The sequence below is a fragment of the Colletotrichum scovillei genome, assembly GCF_011075155.1.
Source record: "Colletotrichum scovillei strain TJNH1 chromosome Unknown Contig00001, whole genome shotgun sequence".
Taxonomy (NCBI): Eukaryota; Fungi; Ascomycota; class Sordariomycetes; order Glomerellales; family Glomerellaceae; genus Colletotrichum; species Colletotrichum scovillei.
In genome coordinates, this window is record NW_023336259.1 from 3,742,973 (window position 1) to 3,762,897 (window position 19,925).

Below are 19,925 nucleotides of genomic sequence, written 5' to 3' on the forward strand. Positions count from 1 at the left end.
CGTTTTGCGTTAAGGGGGGCGTGTGTGTTCCGTAGCGTATGGGTGAATGCCGTTTACCCCGTTCAGGAGAGCCTCTCCCCGCTCTCATCTCCCGTCTATGCAAATAACAGCAACAAGAGACGGAGAGGTCCCCCCTCTCAGGCCCAAATCCCCATGGTCCACAACCGACGAGACGGCAGCACCGACATAACCACATGGGCGTTAGTTACTGAGAGGCAAAATTGTGCCTGAAAGGGGCTAGACTCGATGACACGCGCAAACTCTCGATCCCTTGGGCTGTGCGCCAAGACATATACCCTGTCGATCTCCCAGCCTTTTTTTCGATCCTCAGCCCAAGGATCCCCGTTTTCTTCAGCTTGGGTCTCACGGTCTGGTCTGTCTTGGAGGACCTTTTTGCAGTGGGGACCCCAAGACGGTTCGGTATCACCGTAATTGCTCTGAGCCCATTTTCCATCCGCCAGCACGCACGCCGTCCCAACTCCCAGCTCTACCAGGGCTGGGCGGGTTCTTTCCTTTTGGCTACTGTCACTGCTTCTGTCAAGACCACAAGACTTGGTTTAACTTCTGTAGGGCAGACGCTAGTTGAAGGTGTAGGGCGTCGAACGTGGAGGGGGAACGTAAGTTGGCATTCGTATGCGAGTAAAGGGTATCTCGCGTCTTCGCTTCTTCACTTTTTGATAGGAAACTAAGACTTCCCAAGCCCCCAAGACACGCAGTGCTTGCCGGAAGCCATTTTCCTCCAGCTCGGCGTCCAGCAATCTTCAGAGCAGGGTACTTGGCGCTTTCCTTTGCACAATTATGCACTATGCGCGCGACGCCGTTGCTAGGGCATGTGTCCACAATACCTACAGTAAACATCGAGAGTTCGTCCTCATCGGCCGTCTTGCATGGGCATCGTCCGTCGGAAGGGAATACGGTGCTACGCTGCCGAGATGATACCCCGTCCCTCCGCGCGTTGTCCCGCTGCTCAACCTAAGCGAACCCCCTCTTCTGTACGGAGACGAGAAGGGGTGATGGATGGATGGAGAAGGATGAAGAGGAGGTTGGCGTATCGTAGTTCGAAACCCATCGTCTCACTGAATGCCAAATCATTGCAAAACAGCCAAAATGCCATGCAAGACCACGCAAGCCTCGCGTGTGCCAAACCCCATGCCATGCCGTGCCATGTAACTGCCTCAACTCTCACACAATCCCGCACCACTCCATAGACGGGCACCACGCAAAAGCCCGCATATCCTCACCAATGGAGCGCCCGTGGCTGTGGCTGCAGCAGCCCGCGTGCCCGCACCACTCGCCCAGCGCGAAAGAGAGAGAGAGAGCGCCTCTTGGAATTGCGCGTACGTTACTCACGTCCGAGGCTGGGTTCGCTTGGCTGCCTGCCCTGAGTCTTGTCCTTTTGGTGCCTGTCACTCTAGTCAGACCGCGTCCCGGACGTGAAGAATGATATGATAAGAGCGTATGCACTGGAACGGGGAACAGGCTGCAGAATCGGCGCCGCGCGCAAAGGGCAAAAAGGCAATCACGGAAATGGCTGATTCGTCAACGGTTCCCGCTAAATGCCAACAACCGAGACCCTTCGAAACAGTTCAGTCAGTCAGTCACACACCGGCAGGCAAAAGCCACAATGCGGTTTCCTGTGTGCCTGTTTGTCAGCGAGTTTGCTGTTGATGACTACCCATCTATCCGTAGATGGGTGTAAGAAAACATCACGCCCCCGGGAGCCCGGCCACTGCGTTAGGAATGACTGACAACCCAAAACCCCATTCCGCATTCTGTTCGCCATGTCTGCCGTGGTTTAATCCACATGGATGCATCGGAAGATTGCTGAGGTTATCTCCTGATTACTCTCCCAATCCGCGGGGCCCATCTCGCGTCCGGGTCCCCAGCGAGTGCGAAATGCCGTCTTCACACCCCATCCGTATCTCCGCTCACGCGGAGAGGGTTTCGCTGGGCTGCGCGGCACCGAAAGAGACTCGAGCTTCGGCTTCCCTCTCTCGTTTGCATTCAAACTCTGGGCGTATCTTCGGGTCCGCCGGCTATTAGATGCATAACCCCGCGTGGCTTCAAGTCAGCTTTTCCTCTTCACTACATCCGTCTCAAAGATATCGATTCCTCAAGCTCACACACGCCCCACCTCTTTGGGGAAAGGCTTGGGCCCTTTTTTGGGTGTCGTCTCATGCCTAGCTCAATTCGAAGTTCAACTCTATCAATCCGGCGCCCAATCATCAAAGAAGATCGAGACGGTGTTCGGGAAGCGGTTGCGCTAAACCTCGGAGTCCTCGATTATCAAGTAAGACCCTTGCTTAGGAATCTCTCGAATAATCAAGTAATCAACTTCCCGTGGAGAATGCGAACGAGTGGTGGTTCGGCTTCTGGGCTGCATGGCATATCTTTCTCTCGTCTAAGCGGCCACGGGGTGCCAAGGTCCCTTGCCGTAGCACCCTCACGCTACTGCGTAGCCATCGTGGTGCGTTCGTAGCGAGAGACGCGTGTGGGTTGGAAGACTCAAATTGCCCATCGGGTGCTACGGCAGGTATCGACGACTTTTCCCCATGCCATCGTGATCGGACGAAAAAAAATCCCATCGTGCATTCGTGCTTTGCCAGCGAGGACCCTCTTCTCCCGCGGCTCAAGCAAATGAGCATGCAATATTCAAAATGACTCCTTTCTGCCACAGCGTGGCTGAAGAGACCCTGTCCTGACCTTTTCGTTCTTTTTCAGTGGGCTGGTGGGTTGTGATTTTGGCGCTTGCTCGGTCTTACGAGTCTGGCATCGTAAACCCTCAAAACTGCCGGGTTGGTGTTTCGTACACCCTCTCGCGTGTCACGAGGCCGCCGTGCAGCTCAAACGCATCGTCGATGTGCGAGAATTCATCGGCGATGTAGGGCAAGGGGAAATAAGAGCGGACACAAGCAAACTCGGTTGCTCGGTTCTCAAAACACCAACGAATCTACTCGCCACGCCCATCGCCACTTCGGACGCGTATCCTCCATAGGGAACAATTCCATCAGGTCCCATAAGGGGAATTCGCCCAATGGCACAAAGCTGATCGACATTGTGTGTTCAAGCCTTACCCGTCTGTCATCCCCGATTCTTTGGCCAGCCCCTCCTCCACTATTGTTCCCATCGGCAAGGTAAGCTTCAGTGTGGAGATTGGTCTTTCAATTGTTCTGCCTTGTGGTCACAGCTCTTGCGCCTCGAGGTGAAGGCCTTCCTGATACTGCAAGTGATCGTCCATTCCATCTGCGGGAACGGATGACCCGCAGATGACTACTGACATTGAATTACAGCAGCCTGTCGCGAATATCAATAGTAGCGGCACGCACAGAAGCATCGCATCGGCACATCGAGCAGCACAACCAGCGCATCGACAGGCAACGATTGGTCCAAAGCGCACCAGCAACCAATGATTCGCATAGACGGTCGCAAATGCAATAGTCTCAGCTCAGGACTCTGCTCTATCTGCCTCGCTTGCGTTGCAAAAGGAGGTTGCAGAGTACCACAGGGACAAGGCCAACAATCTGTCCCGCTTCGTGCCCAGCGTTCACTGATATTGACCTTTCTGAGCTTGATAGAGATCACCTGCCCTTCAAGAGTCATTGTCCGACGATTTCGCAAAGCCAAGTCGCCAACCAAAGAAAGACACGTCAAATCCCGTCACCTAGGCATGTACAGAGCTGTACAGACGTTTGGTCAGGGTCTCTAGTCTCGAGACAAGCGTCTTGCGGCCGCTTGACGGGAATGCGGGTGTGGCATGCGCAAAATCCCTTGCCAACAGCACAACCTTCCCCGCGACATGGCATCGGGCAGTTGTTAGTTGATCGGCTCCCACCCGTTGCCCATCGACAAAACCGCATCTAGAGCGTAAGCAAGACCGTGACTGACGGCCTAAAGGTAGGTCTTTGGCTTCTTCAATAGCGTCTGAAACTTTCTTCATTCTTCCTTTCCGTCCTGTTCCCCGCGGCGCGCCGGTCCTGATGCTAGAGAGGGGGAGCAAGTCCTCCGGCCCTCCGCGGTTCTTCAACCACATGATTCCGCATCGGTCATCGAAACGAAACTCGATCGAAACGCTAATGGTGTCTTTATGTCCTATTTCGCGTGTACGCTACTGGCGGATACCCTACCCGCGCTTACGCTCTGTCGTTCTTCGATCTCGATGACATTCAATGCCAATTTTGCCAATTTTCCGCACCTTTTCGATGGTATCGACATTTCTCGATCAAATACTTCCAAATTTCTCATTGCTTTTTACCCACCGGAAACTTTCCAGTTCCCTGGCTTGTGTCTATCCCCAATCCCTTCCCTGCCAGCCGGCCACCCTTGCCTTCTAGTGCACTTTGACCTAGTTCGAGCGCCTCTGTCTACTTTACCTATTTGAATCTATCGTATTCACGTTCACAACTCGATTTGACTATCCCTCTGAAGGAAGCTGAGACCCCGATGCCTAAAGACAACACCTGGCCGTGCCCTTGTCGTCGATCCGGCTAGTCTGCGATCGCGATGAACGTTGCACATCCGTCCCTGAATGCTAGGCATCGTCCAATCATTGGCTCATGGCCTCAGCATAGTCATGCTATCTTCACCCAATACCGACCGTCAAACGGCTCACCGTTCCAGGTTTTCCCCCCGATCGACCGTCACCCATCATTCTGCCTGACGTTTTTGCACCTATACCATACGGTGCATCTTCGATCCATCTCGAGGGATCGAGCTCCATTCCTCTCGGCCGTGGCTCCTGCAGTGACTACTGGACGGAGAGCCACTCTTTCCCTCTTCTTCATCGTCACTACGCGTGTCTTTCGCTCACAGATCATCTGCTACTCGGAGCCGGCACGGCGAAAACCACCGACTGAGCGAGCCGAGGTGCCATTTTCCCGGGTGTTGTCCAACTTAACTCCAGCCCTGGCCCCCAGCGCCAAGTTCCTTGGTTCCGGTTCCAGTAAAAAACCAAGTCAAAGTGTCTCGGTTTTTTGACATCGCCGATCCTGCCTCAATCGACCTGCTTCTCTAGGGTTCACTGTCCCAGTCAACCAATATGCTTTCTCAGCCCGCTCAGCGCAGGATCCATCTGGCAGGGAGAGGTGTGTTCGGGGAGGATACCCTTCTACCGGGGCGACGATACCTTCCACTCGACACTGGGACCACCTGTGCTGATCAATTGCCTGCGACGGCCATTCTGATGGAGAAGATGGATTTCTGAATACCACCTCGCGGTTCTAGACCATTGTCGAACTCGACACGATGACAGGGAACGCCTGCGAGCAAATTCCCGGCCATTGGGGTTTTCCTTTTCGAAGAAAGGTAATGCCCCAGAGATTCTCCGCATTTTCTTCACAAGCAGGGTTTTGGGATTCTCATTCTCCCCAGTGCGGCTCTATGACTTTTCTGCCCATTTGATTCCTCATGCTGCTGGGTGTTGACCTGTGAGCGGAACCAAACAGCATCCAGTCGGTGTCCTAGTGGTACCACATGTTGGCAGTACGACCATATGATTATGGTCGCTTTCCTTGTTTATTGTGCTATCAGAGGGCAAGCCAAGGCACTTCTCTCGAAAGGGTGAATTCTTTCCAAAGGCATACCCGCCGGCCCGTATTCATGAACCAGTGTTCATGAATACGATGGCGATGGGTGTTTCCGATTCCGATTCTGGCTATGGCAGCGAGCTTTTAGCTCACGATTTCACCCCGTCATCTCATCTTCTTCACATCGTCCGAAAGCCCGGTGTCTCCCGATCCCCTTACCCACGGGCTTTCACTAGCCCGGCTCGCGACCAGCCCGACTACCCAAGACCCCGATGACGGGCGCCGATGGAGAGCCGGCGCATCGAAAGACACAAGCGGGCCTTGTGCCCGTCTCCGAGAAGCTATGATACCAAGGTGTGATCCGAGGCCCCTTTCTCACCGATATTGGCACGGCATATTGTTCTCCTTTCCTTGGGGCGTGTCGAGAAGTTCATGCATTCTGGTTCGCATCACGGCTGAAGCGCTAGGCGCGCCGTGTCTTCCTTTCTCGATATAGCAATACCGATACTGCGGCTCCCTTCTGCCCCCTCTCCATCGTACCCCTCCTTGGCGGAGACGGACGGCGCTTCATCTCACGATAGTTGCAACGAACGTCGTCCCCTCAACCCTTGCCAGTGTACACATGTCCTCTCCCGCCGGCAAATCGGACTTGAAGTCCCAAACGGGAGGAACGCTAGTTCTTCCCGGCCGAGAGGGTACGCACCACTCACCGAGCAGGGGAGGGGGTGCGTCGTAGCAGGATCTTCGGGGTCTAGACGCGCCGTCGACGGGATGACATGCGGCGCCAATGTACAATGATGACAGGCTGTGCATGATTGACCGCCAGGAACTGGAAGGAAGGAAGATGAGGGCCCTTTGCCTTCGATCCGCGACCTTGGTTGAACCCCTGCGAATCTGGAATTTGGCTGTGTGTTTGGAAGCAAGATGACGACTCGGGGAGGGGGTAGACATTGGCAGAGGATGGGCAAATGCGCATCGCCAAGATGGCCTTTTTGAGTCTGGACCCTGTGCCTTTAGCTGCTTGTCGGTGTGAGGATATGCGCTGTCGGATAATGAAGCGACGAATGCCCACCGATGTTTGCGCTGATGCGAGAGCGTTGTTAGTCTCTCTCTCCCATCGGAAATGCTAGAGGATATGAGGGCGTCACCACCGTTGAGGCTACCACCTAGAGCTCGGCCTCTCGGTAAACGCTAGGCTGAGACCCTGAGACTAAGGGCACAGCGGCAGAACCCTTATGCAGGGTAAAGCAAACGCAACCTTACGTAGCACGCGTAGCAAGCGTCGGACCACAGAGACGAGGAGGGAATGGGGTTTCCGTTCTCAGAGGAGAAGCTACTGGAAGCGCCAAGATGCAGCTTATGAGTGTCATTTACAGCCATAGCACCATGCTTCGCTTTTCATCTCACTTTTTTACCAATGATTGTGAGGGTCCGAGGTCACGAAGCTGGTGATGCCGCATCTGTCCCGTACAACTGCCCCGCTCCGGTACTACGGGACCGTGGGGGTGCGGGAGAGCTTCCGGAAAATTTACTCCGGAGGAAGAAGATTCCAGCAAAGGATGCGATATGCATCCATGGTTGCTCTCGCTTTTCTTAGAGGTTGCTGACAGGTACCTTGGATTTGAAGCTCCGTATTTGACAGATGGCGGCCCACTGCTTGGATGCTATTGCTTGTGGCCTTCCCGGCGAAGACCAGGTTGCGAGTGATGGGGCTGGCTACACCGGTCTTATTGTCCCAAAGCACATAAGCCGATCCTTAAAAACAGAAAGAGAAGTCATGTATATGGCAGCCTTTGCGGCGAACGCTCGTTAGCTTAGACGTCTGAGCTTGAGGATACCTACATCGCTGTCTTAGTACTATCTAGCTCCTTCCAAGCGTTAGGCCGCCTACATCTATTCTCAAACGCAGCTTTCTGTTGATGTTTATGCCACGTTACTCCTGTAATTGATATTGGTATCCTTCAACGCCTCGCGAGAGGAATCAGAGCCCACCAGGTGTAAAACTGAGGTTTACATACAGGAATCTTCTTGGCAATCTATGAGATGACTCAGGCTTTCTTTCACCTATTTCCCTACTCAATCGACATTTCATCTGTTTGGCCTGTTACTCCACTCGAGCGCTTCGCCCAAGTAAAACTATACTAGCGAGTTCTCATTTGAGACTGATACATTAGAGTATCCGAGCATGCCCATCATGAAATACCGTCCGTAACATAAGTACTGGAACGGGTATCAAAACCCCGTCCACTGCCCGCCCCATTGTCGGCCGATCGTGAGATTCCATAACAAAGAGATCCAATTGAACCAGCTTAAGAAACCACTTGAAATGATGCAAATTAGCCTGAACATCATGCCAGCATGCAGCTGCCGTTACACAGCTCTGAATGGGACCTTCCGCAAGGACGCGGCCCCACCGTGGAGCCAACGGCCTGACCCTTAGGGCTCAGGTTCAAGCCTACTTAGGTCCCTACTCCGCTGCTCCTCCCAACCAACTATCACTGGATGTCAACATCCACCAATCCCCGATAGTCTAGTGGTGAGGATATCTGCTTGTCATTGAAGATTCAACGATTCGCAGGGGACCGGGGTTCAATTCCCCGTCGAGGAGTCATTTTTTGCTTTTTTGACCTTAAAGCTGAATTTTATTGCTCTACTGCTCCCAGTCTTTTGTTTTCTTCATGTTTTGCTTCCCCAAACTCAAGGGATGACCCGACGTGGACCCCCGACCGGAATGAACATCATCACGGATTCTGCACGCTCGGCAACCGGTACTTCTCCGAGAACATCGGCGCCCACATGCGCTCCATGAAGAAGCCGACCTCCGGATTCGTCGAATTCGCCGTCTCAAACTCGTTCAGCGCCTTCTGGTACGCCTCCTTGGGCAGCTTCCGTATCGTCTCCCGCCGAACGGCAAACGTCCCGCCGTGCATCGCCCGGATCGCCGGCGGATGCTCTCCGCCCACCACCATCGTCCAGAACTGCGCCGGCGTGTACGACGCAAGCTGCAGGCTCTTGATCTGGTTAGCCGTGATCCACAGCTTCTGCGCCGAGCTGTTCCAGTCGATTTTGCCCCAGTCCGCAACGTCATGGAACAGCGCGTCGTTGAAGGGCGTCACGTCGTCGGCCAGGACGGTCATCGCCTTTTGCACCATCTGCTCTGTCGTGTTTACGGCGGGCGCGATGAGGTCAAAGGGGTCCGCCTGTGTGAAGATCATGATCTCGTCGAGGGTGTCGTAGTTGTTTACGATGTGGTGCAGGTGCGTATGGCCTTCTCGTCCGATGTTGGGAAGGTCTACGTAGGAGCGGAACGAGGAGTGTTGAACGGTGTCGTTCATCTGGGGCACGCCGCCTTTGGAGTAGAGGTAGGTGGAAGCAGCGACGGGCGCCCATGGATTGAGTGATTCTTTGAAGCGCGCGCAGACGATGCCCAGCTGCGACGGGGTTGCTGCGAGGGCCGCGAGGAGCGGTAGGGTGATGGCGACCATTGTTGGCGTTTGGTGCACGTATTCCGACGGGTGTTCGTCTTGGCGGTAGAGGTTTGGATGAGCAGAAGATGCGACAGCCCGCGGCGAGCGAGGTCGTGTCCTCTTGAGCTCTGCCTCCTTTCCATCCCGTCGGTAGGATGGTCTATGCCGTTGAGACCGGCAATCAAACTCTAATTCATCAACAGCAGCGTACTCCAGAAAGCATCCCACCGGTGCCAGGGGAAGTTGGAAACTTAAGGTGTTGACGCGCAATTATAACGACACTTCTTGTCCGGATGGACTGAGTCCGTAACTCCGTCGAAGAACCACCTCAGGCTGAGTACGCTCCTTGTAATTAAAATTCAGTTCAAGTTCGCGTAATACCTGATCTTTACAACCTAGTCAAACAGGGCTTCTGCCTTTGCTCACGACTTGCTTTCAACTAAGCTTCGCAAATCACTTAACTCTAAAGATGTCAGCCTCATAACAATATGAGCTAAATCCTACGTCTGTAGCCGCATTCGTATAGTGTACCCGCCAACTAAGTCGAACGCAAACCGTTTCTTAAGCCTCTCTATTGGCCATTCTGGCGAACTCCATTCACGTAAAGACTATGAAGCGATCACGATTCAAGAAGACTAGCCCATGGCATGTTATCTAGTTTCCTTTCGCAGGTGACTCGGTCTGCGTTAGATCTCGTCTCATGATCATAGAAGGTGCTGTTCAGCGTAGGTGGGTAGATTCACTCCAGGCGCCTTTACAAGAGGTCGAGAAGGACGCCACATGAATCTATCCCATCGAGCGCAGGAAACGTCAAGACAGGATTGCTTGGTAGCTATCAGGGGTTGTAACGAATTAAGTATTATTCCAGCTTACTCCGTATCAAAGCCGTTAAGTCTTATTTCAGCTGGCTGTACCTAAGTGAGCCCCAAATGTCCTAAGATGCACACCACTCCTCCATCAACATCTTCTCAATCTTCATGGCCATGGGCCTATCTCGTTCCGGCACTCGATCTTAGTACACAAACCGGCAACTGTGATCATTTGGCCTAGCGACTTCATGCATCACGGCTCTCGCCATCTCGATGGGCTAACATATCCTCCATGACAATAGCCACCTCAGCTTCATCTTTTGCACTTTCCGCCAGAGTTGCGACCGCATCCGAGATGGAATCCGCCAGGCTGATCGCAGTTGCCCTGCTTGTTGTTGGGGTCGTCGGACTTGTACGCGTTGTGGTTACAGCTGCACATGGAGCATCGATGGTCGTCGTATTGGATGTCGCCGCAGTAGCACTTGACGCAGCCGCCGAAGCAGTAGTGCTTTGCGGTTACGGCAGTTGCCAGTGACAAGAGACCGAGTACTGTTGCGAATTTCATTTCGATTTGTGTAAAATTGCCAACGTCTTGGTGTCTTTGGCTGGCGGGTGTGCTTGTAAAAAGGTAGAAGGAATACAGGTAAAGGCTAGAGGTTCTATTTGGGAGTGTCTGCCGCTTTCAATGATTTCATTGGGCTGTCTGGAGTCGAACCAACATATTATATATATCACATTCAACAGCATGCCTTGATACTTGGAGCAGCTCCATCACGACCTCCCAAAATCTTCATAGTCCGATATGTCAATAACCAAAGTTTGTCAATCTCTCGGTGTGGGCATCTAGCTTTGCGAAGAATAGAGCGAGCCACTATGTGGATGACGGAGAAGCCGAGAATACGGGAGCTAACATCACCAAACACTCCACGATCGTCGCTTGCGGCCCCACCAATTGTGCTTCCGTATTTCTAGCCGCATTCGAATCAATGCAAGGCCTTACGGAAGACAACGACCGACCTTGTAGATTTCTTGCACATTTCCATATCGAGCAAAAGGCGTCTGCTGTAAACCCAGACTTCATAGTCTTTTGGGTCTATCCGTGCTGTCGTTGGTCGTAGTCTACTCGAATTTTCCAAGGACTTGACTGCGAGTCGTGGCAGCGCTGGTGCGGAGTGATTCTGATTTTGAGTTTTAGGAGATAGGTGAGCACGTTCAAGCAAGTGACCATGCTTACAAGTTGCTTGCGGGCCAGTGAAGCGAGAGCCCAGTCATATATCGCGTGCAGATATTATGATTGTAAATTCCTATCCTTGCAGGGCGTCGGTCACTGAGATAATCAACGGCTTACGCAACTTCATTCTTGCGATGGGGCTGAAGGTTTGAAGAGAAAAAGTTGTCGAGCCGATCCGACTTGGCGTTTCTTGACTCAGCTCGGCCAGAATAGCTTACAAGCGAGTCACCTCAAGATTGATGAATAGTCCTTCTTGCCCGGTAAATTCTAATGAACGGCAGTAGAGAATCGAGACTATCGAGTCACCCTCACCGCTGGAATGTTTGGCTGGATGATTCTCGTCCAAGAATCAAAGGTGCATTGGCAAACGCTTACGCAATTGCGGTCACTCAGAAGGCCCAAGGTAACAACGGCTCTGAGAACGAGGACAATAGGAGTGTAGGCGGTGTACGATGAATTATAGATCCATCGCAGCTTACCTTCCACGACATCTCGTAACCAGGATACCGGCGCTCTCGCCTGCTTTGAAGGCATCGTTAAAAGTGACTTGCGTCTTAGTGCTGGGCTAATGTACCCGTCGGGCCCGGTGAGTAAACATAATCGCCGGCTCGTTGAGCCTGCTTACTGGTCAGTGAGAGAACACTAATTTGCATTCCCGTAGGTAAGTCGCGTAAAGCTGTTAACTAAACAGATAAGCAGGCAATATGTGCGACTCATGAACCTGATATGAATAGTGCGATTCAAGCAAAATTTCCAAAAGACATCGGTAGTTCATATATTCTCGTATGCATTCAACATCGTAGAGTGTGTAGTCAATACTCTGCAGAATGCAGCATAATCGGTGTTACAAGTTCGGGGACGGTGTTGTGGCCTGCCACAATCCGCTTCTTGAAGTCCGGGTATTTGATACAAATACGGAAATTACACGCAATCCCCGAGATCTTTTGTTTCTTGCTGGCATACAGGAGGCAGTGATTTTTTAAGATTGTTGACATCGACTGGAGAGAAACCTTAAATGACGTAAAAGCCTGCCTTCGCCAAACTGCCTCATTCTAAATTGATACCGATTTCTCGGATCGCGCGAATATCCTCACAGGTCAACTCTTCTTTCGTTCCCTCAACCTCTTCCAATCGTGTGCGCCAATAGTCCCCAAAGTCTCCTAGGTCAAAACTTGGATTATTCAACCTAACAGAAAATTCTTCCATCAATTCTTCCAAGTTGTCGGCCAAATATCGGTCTTCTTCTTGTATTTCCGCCACTTCCTTTGGGTCCATTATCCATATCTCATCATACACATTCTTGATATTTCTGGCTCTTCTCCTGGTATCGTAATTATACTTGCAGCATGTATGGCTCATACCGAGGAAATCAAACGTCGTCGCGCGTACAAAGTCTAGCAAAGGTTGCTGGCTTTGTTGACGCGAAGTATGCAGAATGGTTGAAAAGACATGCCACAAGTGATCCAATATCCAAAATTCGCTGACATAACTGACATCTCTGGACCAAGCCTTGGCGAATGCGGAGGCCGGACTACATCCTCGGCTTGAGCAATGACAATTGCAATCGTCTCTAGAAGTGTCAGATAAGATTCGTGTAAGGAGTGACTTGTTCTTGACATGGTAAAGAGGTGGGCTTGAAGGTTTTGCCGTTTTCCCAAAAGCAGTGGCCAATCGAAGAAGAGTAGTGGGAGACGCAGACGATGAACATATTATCTCGTTCGAATTGCAGCTGAAAGTAGGGATGGCATGCTTGATGTCGGCCCCGTGAGCATCAAACCAGGCGATAGAGTTCAATAAATCGTCAGGATTGTCCTCGAAATGGTCACCGAATATTCTCATGGTTGCTAGCGGGGTACAACCATTGAATGCGGAGTTGAACCCTTCGAAACCGGAGCGGTATAAACCTTCAGCCAATTGACCATTCATCACCGGAGAATGGTAGATTGATCCAGGTCGAACTCGCTGAAAGATTGAAGGTATGTCGACATTTCTGGCCTGAAGTGCCTGCAGAACTTCAAACGCATTCGCTTGGAGAACAGTTTGTTTCGTTGTGCCTAGGGTGAACAATTCTTCTACCGTTAAGTTTTTCCTTGCGAAACGCAACATCTCTCTCCTGCGAACGGCTAGTTCATCACATAACAAGTCGATAATTTCCTGGCTTTGATAATCAGCGTCGAGAGTAAAAGGGTGTCCAAAGAACGTAGCAGTGTTCTCAAGATCGATGCTGGCTCCCTGTTCAAGCAACAATTTGACGGAGTCCACTTGATGCAAGAGTACAGCCGAATGAATTGCCGTGAGTTGCGTGGCGTCTTCGAGATCAATGATTTGCCGACAGGCATCTCCAGCCAATTCGAAAAGCAGTTGGAGGCCTCTCGGCCAGTAAGCGGCCACATGAAGAGGAGTCAGGTTGTTGTGGCATCGCTCGGTCATGATGGATGACGACGCCATCAGAATTCTTCGGAGAGCCGGTTCCGACTTTTGGAAAATCGCAGAGGATAAGGGACCGTAATCGAAACCTTTCAACGTCATTATCTTGCGGCTAACATAAGAAGACGAGATGTGTTGAAATCAGACTTACCATCAAGATGCCACGAGAAACACTGGTAGATATCAGGTAAAGTCAAAACCTTGTATTCCGATTTAATGACTAGGTATTGTGAATCTATACCGGATGTCAGGCCATCGATATATAGAGCACCTAATTCCACTAATCCTTTTGCAAGGACCAACGAGCCTGTTGATAGATCTTGCGAAGTCCTCTTCGTATGCTCCATGCGCTCTCTTCTACGGAGCTCAAGAAACCATGACAGAGCCGAACTAGGTTTGTTAGTATATTTGAAGTTCACTGGTTGAAAATTGAGAACTGATCTTACCCGAAACACCCACTTTCGTTAAGGGGCACACCCATAAGTACAAGTTCCTTCATGAAACGTACCCAAATCTCGGACATTCGATCAGGCCATGAGTGGCCACGCACATTGATAGCCCTATTTTTTGAAATTAGTACAGCTTAAAGCAGACGATGACATGGCACGGCGGAGTTCTCCTACATGCAGAAGGGTTTGATCGCCGAAGTTGACATCACTTGGCGAGGCTCTGCCGCTGCTGAACAGGCATCTCAGGTCCTTTGACACTGATGATATCTGAGCTTGAAGAGCTTCTGCTGTAATATCTGGAGCTCCACCAACTAATTCATCGACCAATGCAAAAGCAGGTGAGTCATTGGATACCAAGGACCGCGCTGCTATTGCTATTGCAGGATGAATCTGTAAATCTCGGTAGATCAGTCGCCGTGAGTACTGGATTTCCAATTTCCAAGAAATCAGAATGCTGAAAAGTTGGAGCTTGCCTTTTATGGCTCGTTGACTGGGGTTCGTGAAGAAGAGGTCGCAATGGCTGTCGTGCTTGGGGCGACAACGGATAGACACGTCTCGTCGTCCGAAGAAAGAGTCAGCCCTACAAGAACACCCAAAACTCTGAGAAATTTCGTCTTTCGGTACTTCTGAAGAAGGCAAAGTATTCGGTGCATTATCTTCGATTTTGATACGAGACGATGCTTGGGCCATGGCATCACTTGTGAGGAAATTGTCTGCCAAGCAGTCTGCGGTGTCACTCCAACTTTCGTTCTTGCTATGCAGACTCATCCCACCATGTTTCGGTGACGGAGGCGATGAAGGCGAGGAATTCATTGAAACGTCGTCGGCTCCTGGGCTAGACCTCAACGATACCAATGACGAGCGTTCGAGCCCAGCCAGCTTTGTATCAATCACTCTTTCCAAAGCAGGCAACAAGGCAGCTATTTGGCTTGATGTCTTCTGATTTTCATACATGATTAGAGAAGCCATTTTGACGGATTCGGAAATCGCAGCTTCTCGTATCTCATTGGCAAGGTCGCTGGAAACCACATTAGAACTAATCCGAGTGTTCCAGTGGGGAAATTTTACGACATACTGGTTAAGGAGGAGCAAATAACTTGTCATTGCGGTGTAGAACCCTTGCATTTCTGTCTTTAGTCTGTCAAACTTGGCCTTTTGCAAGGGATACAGCAAATGTCTCGCGGCATCTTTTCTATACTCCTTGACTTCTCTTGGCCCTGGTGACCGGGTTTGCTTCTTAGTCAGGCTTTCAAACTCCTGAATGCATCCCTGAGAGGCGTCAAAACAGTTCTTCAGGGACATTGAAAGCGCTGAGTCGATGCGATGACTTGCTTGCAACCGAGTTTGTATCAGCTGAAGGAACGAGTCTAGTCTTTGTGCATGCTCCGTGAGGTTGATGAGATCAAAGTCGCGTGATCTGTAATCTTGGCAGAAGGTATTGATACCTTTGCAGACAGTAAGTCCAAGGGAAACAAGACCCGCAACGCCACTGGATACAGACAGAGGATCCATGGATTAATGACGACGCGGCTTCATGTGTTGACCGGTGGTTGTCGTGGTCTCAAGTCCGTGAAAATCTTTCTGGGGCAAGAAGGGGAATTAAAGAAAATGAAAACGGGGTTGCCATTTAAAGGTCAATGACAGCCCGATTTCATAAGGGTGGGAAGTAAGCAGCTGATGAGGTTGCAGGCTTTTTGGCATTGCAGCTCTGCTGACTATTCTCTTGGTGGTGTGACACAGCGATTTAGTATCTCCCCAAGTGCGTATTGGCAAGCAATGAATGGTTGCCCTATTTCTTTGATTGGATTAGGTGGATTGCGAAGGACCAATCATAAACGCATTCTGTCTGCTCTGTTGGCTTACTGGTGATGCCTTGTGTGGCTGAAAACGCTCAAATCACCTGCTACTGGTTCGGTGTGGTCGGTATTAACCAGATAAGCCTTGCGAGAAGCCTAAAGATTGAGACATATACTTATGTCAGGAAAATCTAGTACAACCGAGAGACAAGGGAACTGTCATCATGTCAGAGTTCTGGGCGGTCACAGTGAAGAAAGCACGGCACAGCAAGTCCTTCGCTACTCTGGATCAGGTGACCTTTCACACAATGTGCCATGAGCATAACATCGAGCAAGGGCTGTGTACTATTTGTTAGTGAAGGCCCGACATGAGTAAATTGACTTTGTGGATGGATAATCAGTTGAATTCTATGATGGTATCTTTTCACTCTATCGAAACATGTGTTGTACAATCTTTTGCCATCCTCCCCATGCTATGTGTAAGGCACACCCATTCCCATCGTCGATGGAACGTGTTCTTTAATGAAACCGAACAAGGCGAAAAATTTACTCGAGGTCGAAAGAGCGGGCACCAGTGTAGTGCTGAACAACAGCGTTGGGCTGGTTGGAGATCTCGAAGTCAGAGTTGGGGAGAAGGTGGGAGCCAGTCTGGTTGCTGCTAGGGGTAACCGGCTGAGAGACGGTGAGGGTGAGACCCTCGGCACTGCGGACGACGTCGAAAGTGCGGGAGGAGAGGGTGCAGGTGCCCTCCTTGACATCGGGGAGAGTGCCGTCGGTGTTGCCGGGGACAAGAGCGGTGCAGTTGACACCGGTGGTCTCCATGGTACCGGGCTGGATGACAGTAAATCCGTAACTAGAAGATTGTCAGCATGTGTGAGAGGGTGTTGCAGAGTTATTAAGACTTACGAGCACTGGGTGCTGTGGGGAATGCAGTCGGCACCGAAGTTGGTGACCTTGAAGGTAACGTCACGCTTGCTGATGGCAGCAGCGGCGGCGACGGAGGCGGAAGCGAGAAGAGTGGCGAACTGCATCTTGAAGGTTGTGGTTTTGGTGTTGGATTGGTGATTAAAGAATAGGTTGATTTGTGAGTTGGTTGTGATTGTGATTAGATGTGTTGGTTGTGTGTGATACAGATCGAAAACAAACTGACAACTTGCGAAGTTGTCAACCTTATATATCACTTTGACTGCAACCGAATCTTGAATAATACGAGGAGTCGGGAGGCTATCCACCGGGGCAATGACGATCGCCAACGGCGATCGGTGGACCCCGGTACTGCCGAACTCGTATTTGACCCGACTCCCGAATTAGTCTTGAGGTGAAACGTCATAGCCTCCAACCCCTATATGACGTCTATTATGCAAAATAAACAACGGAGAAGTCCACTTCCAACTACTCGATAATAGACCTATTCAATTTACAGTTTCCTGCCACACGCAAAATAGGAAATTCTGATGGCGAGAGCGCGCATAATGAAACACATCAACCGCGCCCCCTTACCATAACATGCAGCATCTCCAATACTACGATCACAGCCATTGATCCTGGCATAACATGGAAAAGGGGCTTTCCAACTTCAATTACGGGAACACCTAGAACTCCCTCAAAAGACCCCCAGCCTTAAACTCCCGCATGTCCACAATGGATCCAGAAAAGCCCCCCTAATGACGGGCTCAAGGTTTGGCAGCTCATGTTGTATGATTAGACGAACCCTCGTACGCATAGCCTTTTGATTGGACCACCCCACAACTTTCCCCGCCTCAAGGCACATGATGGGACGATTGTCAACTTTTAATCTATCTATTTTGGGCAGCTTGCAGACAAAGTCACCCCTGTCGCGCGATCATCACTCCCCCAACCTCGGAGAAAACTAGCTCCCCGGAGGCTTCTTTTTCAGCCCAGAAGGTTGACCGAGCGAGCCTTACGCACGCCAAGCTTCTTCCCGCGGCTCAGATGAACCGGGCCAAAGCCGATTTCCCTGCGCGCAGCGTGCAGTTGGCCGACCCCACTCTCCCTGCCAAGCTTGAAGCGTTGGCATGTCGATGGCAGGGGTCTCCTTCTATGCATGACTTGTTGCTTGGCCGAAATCCTGAGCGTGGACTCTCTTGAGGCCATGATTCGTTCTTTCTGTTTATGTTTACTAATTGACCATTTACGCTGCTTGAAGATCGGAAGATAAAAAGTATTATCAGCCTAAAGTTCGAGAGGTTTCCGTCGGCTGCGATTTTGCGGGAAGCCGGGAAGCGAAAGAGACGCAACTTTCTGTCAACTGTCAACTGGTTCGTGACTCCGCTAAATCGTGACTCGAACTCACTGGGCTCAATAGACTTTCCCGTTTGCATTGACAGGTGCTCAACAGGTTATCCAGCTCAATATCTCGTGGCGGTGAGACCTTCACCGATCCTCTCCCTCGCCAGTCTGCGGACGGTGGACCACTGAGTCTATAGGGGATCCACCACTTGTGTCAAGGGGCTGTGGCAATGGGCGATGAGACATCGCTAATGGCACAGGGACACGATAGACCTCGCCTAAGTCGGCTTCGCGGCTACGTTCTATCCCTAAGGAAGAACAAGAAGCCAGCACGTTGAAGCAATTCTCGGTCTTTGAACGCTAAGAATAAGGTAACGTAACGTTGGTTGAGTCGTCGGGGGAATTGAGTCCGACCAACGTCTCTGAAAGGCATGTTCATGACGTCGATGTCTACTTCGTATCCGAATCCGGCAAAACTCGGCTCCCCGTTCGGGGCGCCGGGGTATTCGGGGAAAGGTCTAATGCGGCTTTGGCGCGGCCCGCGACGCCACTTCCTCGATTTCAGGGTTCCCCTCTAGCCGAACTTAGGATCAAGGCGTGGAGCAGCGAGTAGCGTACATTTGGGTCCGCGCCGGTCGAGCGCTTAAGGGAGAGGCGCGAGCTTCTGCGAAAACGTTTCGATCTGCAAGCCATGGGATACACCAGCGGGTATCCTCAAAGGCGTAAAATTCTAAAATAAGAACGTGTGAAAGAGGCTCAGTTGGAGTCTGAAAACTCAAGTTGAACGCACATCGTCTACCCTCACAGAAATGGCTGATTTTAGGTTCCCCGCGGGCAGCGAGGCTTTACCTTGTAAGAAGTCCTTTTAATTATCCATAGCACATGAGTCACGCTAAATCATGCTGCTACCATTGTCTGTTTTCTTACATTTACAGCTCTTCGAGCAATTGTTAGAGATGCTGCATGGTCATATTCTCCAACACAACGGTTTCAGCGCGTGTCTCTTGACTTCGCTGCGGTCTCGTAAGAACGAAAGAATAATTCCGGATATGGATACCTCGTAGTACTGTCCCTTTTACTTCATCCTTTCCCCCTGAATTCTGTATCATGATTATCCACATTCATCGCGGCAAATGGACTTTGCTGGTCGCCAAAGTTGATCCGAAAGATCTCCCCATTTCTTCAGCCCATTCAAGATTTATCATGCGCTAGTATCAGGTCGTCCTCGAAAGCTGCCTCTCAACTTGGCCCTTTCTCTTCCATTTTCGATGGTCCTCACTACCAGTAAGCCATTCAGAATTTCAAATCAATGACATGCTTTACTATCATCTCTGGAAAAGGACGATGTCGAAACATCACTACCTTTAGTTTAGGAGCTGCGAAAGTTACCTTGATACCAGCCTGTGTGAGTTGAAGGATCTATTAGCTGTTTGCTGGCTGCCGATCGTAGCTTCTCAAGCTCTGTGACATTCAGCGGTAGAGAACCTAGCTCTGCTATGGTGACATGATCATGCAACCGATGACTTCACGATTATAATCTTCCTTGTATGAATGGGTCCTTGTTGCGACCTTCATACAACCCTCCTAGATCAGGTGAAGCAAATGATAAGGTACTCGCACAAGAGGAATCACTGCAACCCTTAGTCGCCGTAATGGGGTGAGCAGCCTCTACGAGGATAACATATCAAGATGAGTCAGCTGATGACGCTGAAACTCTTGTTCACTTCCGGCTTGGCTTGAACTTGAGCCTCATTGTCTCAAGTCACGAGGCGCACTGCAGAAACCTATGGTTCAGTCAGCCCTATCACAGAGCACACCAATACAGTTGAGTTATCACGAATCACAGCGTAGCACCAACATCCGATGATAACTTTTAGTACTTTGCCTGTAGTTTGAGACGCCCTCTGTAGATGCGCTAAATGCTTGTGTCCGTTTCTCGGTGCAAATTGCCATCAGGCAGCTACGGACGTCAAA

At 50.9% G+C, this 19,925-nt stretch overlaps 4 protein-coding genes across 4 annotated transcripts; all 4 read right to left on the reverse strand.

The window, feature by feature from the left end:
* Window positions 1–8,263: 8,263 nt before the first annotated feature.
* On the reverse strand, window positions 8,264–9,007 carry HER10_EVM0012276 (uncharacterized protein; the record flags this gene model as incomplete). Its single annotated transcript, XM_035481674.1, has 1 exon — window positions 8,264–9,007. The coding sequence occupies one exon, from the start codon at window positions 9,005–9,007 to the stop codon at window positions 8,264–8,266; it is 744 nt and encodes a 247-aa protein (XP_035338991.1).
* A 1,104-nt stretch (window positions 9,008–10,111) lies between these two features.
* On the reverse strand, window positions 10,112–10,363 carry HER10_EVM0003383 (uncharacterized protein; the record flags this gene model as incomplete). The annotated part of the gene is made up of 2 exons (XM_035473061.1): window positions 10,112–10,229; window positions 10,281–10,363. The coding sequence occupies 2 exons, from the start codon at window positions 10,361–10,363 to the stop codon at window positions 10,112–10,114; spliced, it is 201 nt and encodes a 66-aa protein (XP_035338173.1).
* Window positions 10,364–12,076: 1,713 nt separating this feature from the next.
* HER10_EVM0006662 (uncharacterized protein) lies at window positions 12,077–15,417 on the reverse strand (the record flags this gene model as incomplete). The annotated part of the gene is made up of 4 exons (XM_035476242.1): window positions 12,077–13,568; window positions 13,903–13,949; window positions 14,080–14,923; window positions 14,981–15,417. 4 exons carry the CDS (start codon window positions 15,415–15,417, stop codon window positions 12,077–12,079), a joined length of 2,820 nt encoding a protein of 939 aa, XP_035338472.1.
* Window positions 15,418–16,086: 669 nt separating this feature from the next.
* HER10_EVM0003352 (hypersensitive response-inducing protein) lies at window positions 16,087–16,832 on the reverse strand. Its single transcript, XM_035473032.1, has 2 exons — window positions 16,608–16,832; window positions 16,087–16,554 (listed from the first exon to the last, which is right to left on the reverse strand). The coding sequence occupies exons 1-2, from the start codon at window positions 16,730–16,732 to the stop codon at window positions 16,248–16,250; spliced, it is 432 nt and encodes a 143-aa protein (XP_035338169.1). The 5' UTR covers window positions 16,733–16,832; the 3' UTR covers window positions 16,087–16,247.
* Between the last annotated feature and the right edge of the window lie 3,093 nt (window positions 16,833–19,925).

Bases quoted from the DNA above. Each gene is read 5' to 3' on its own strand.
- HER10_EVM0003352 (XM_035473032.1), bottom strand. From the start codon at position 16,732: ATGCAGTTCGCCACTCTTCTCGCTTCCGCCTCCGTCGCCGCCGCTGCT. The intron at 16,555-16,607 runs GTAAGTCTTAAT...ACAATCTTCTAG, and splicing joins CCCCACAGCACCCAGTGCTC to TTACGGATTTACTGTCATCC.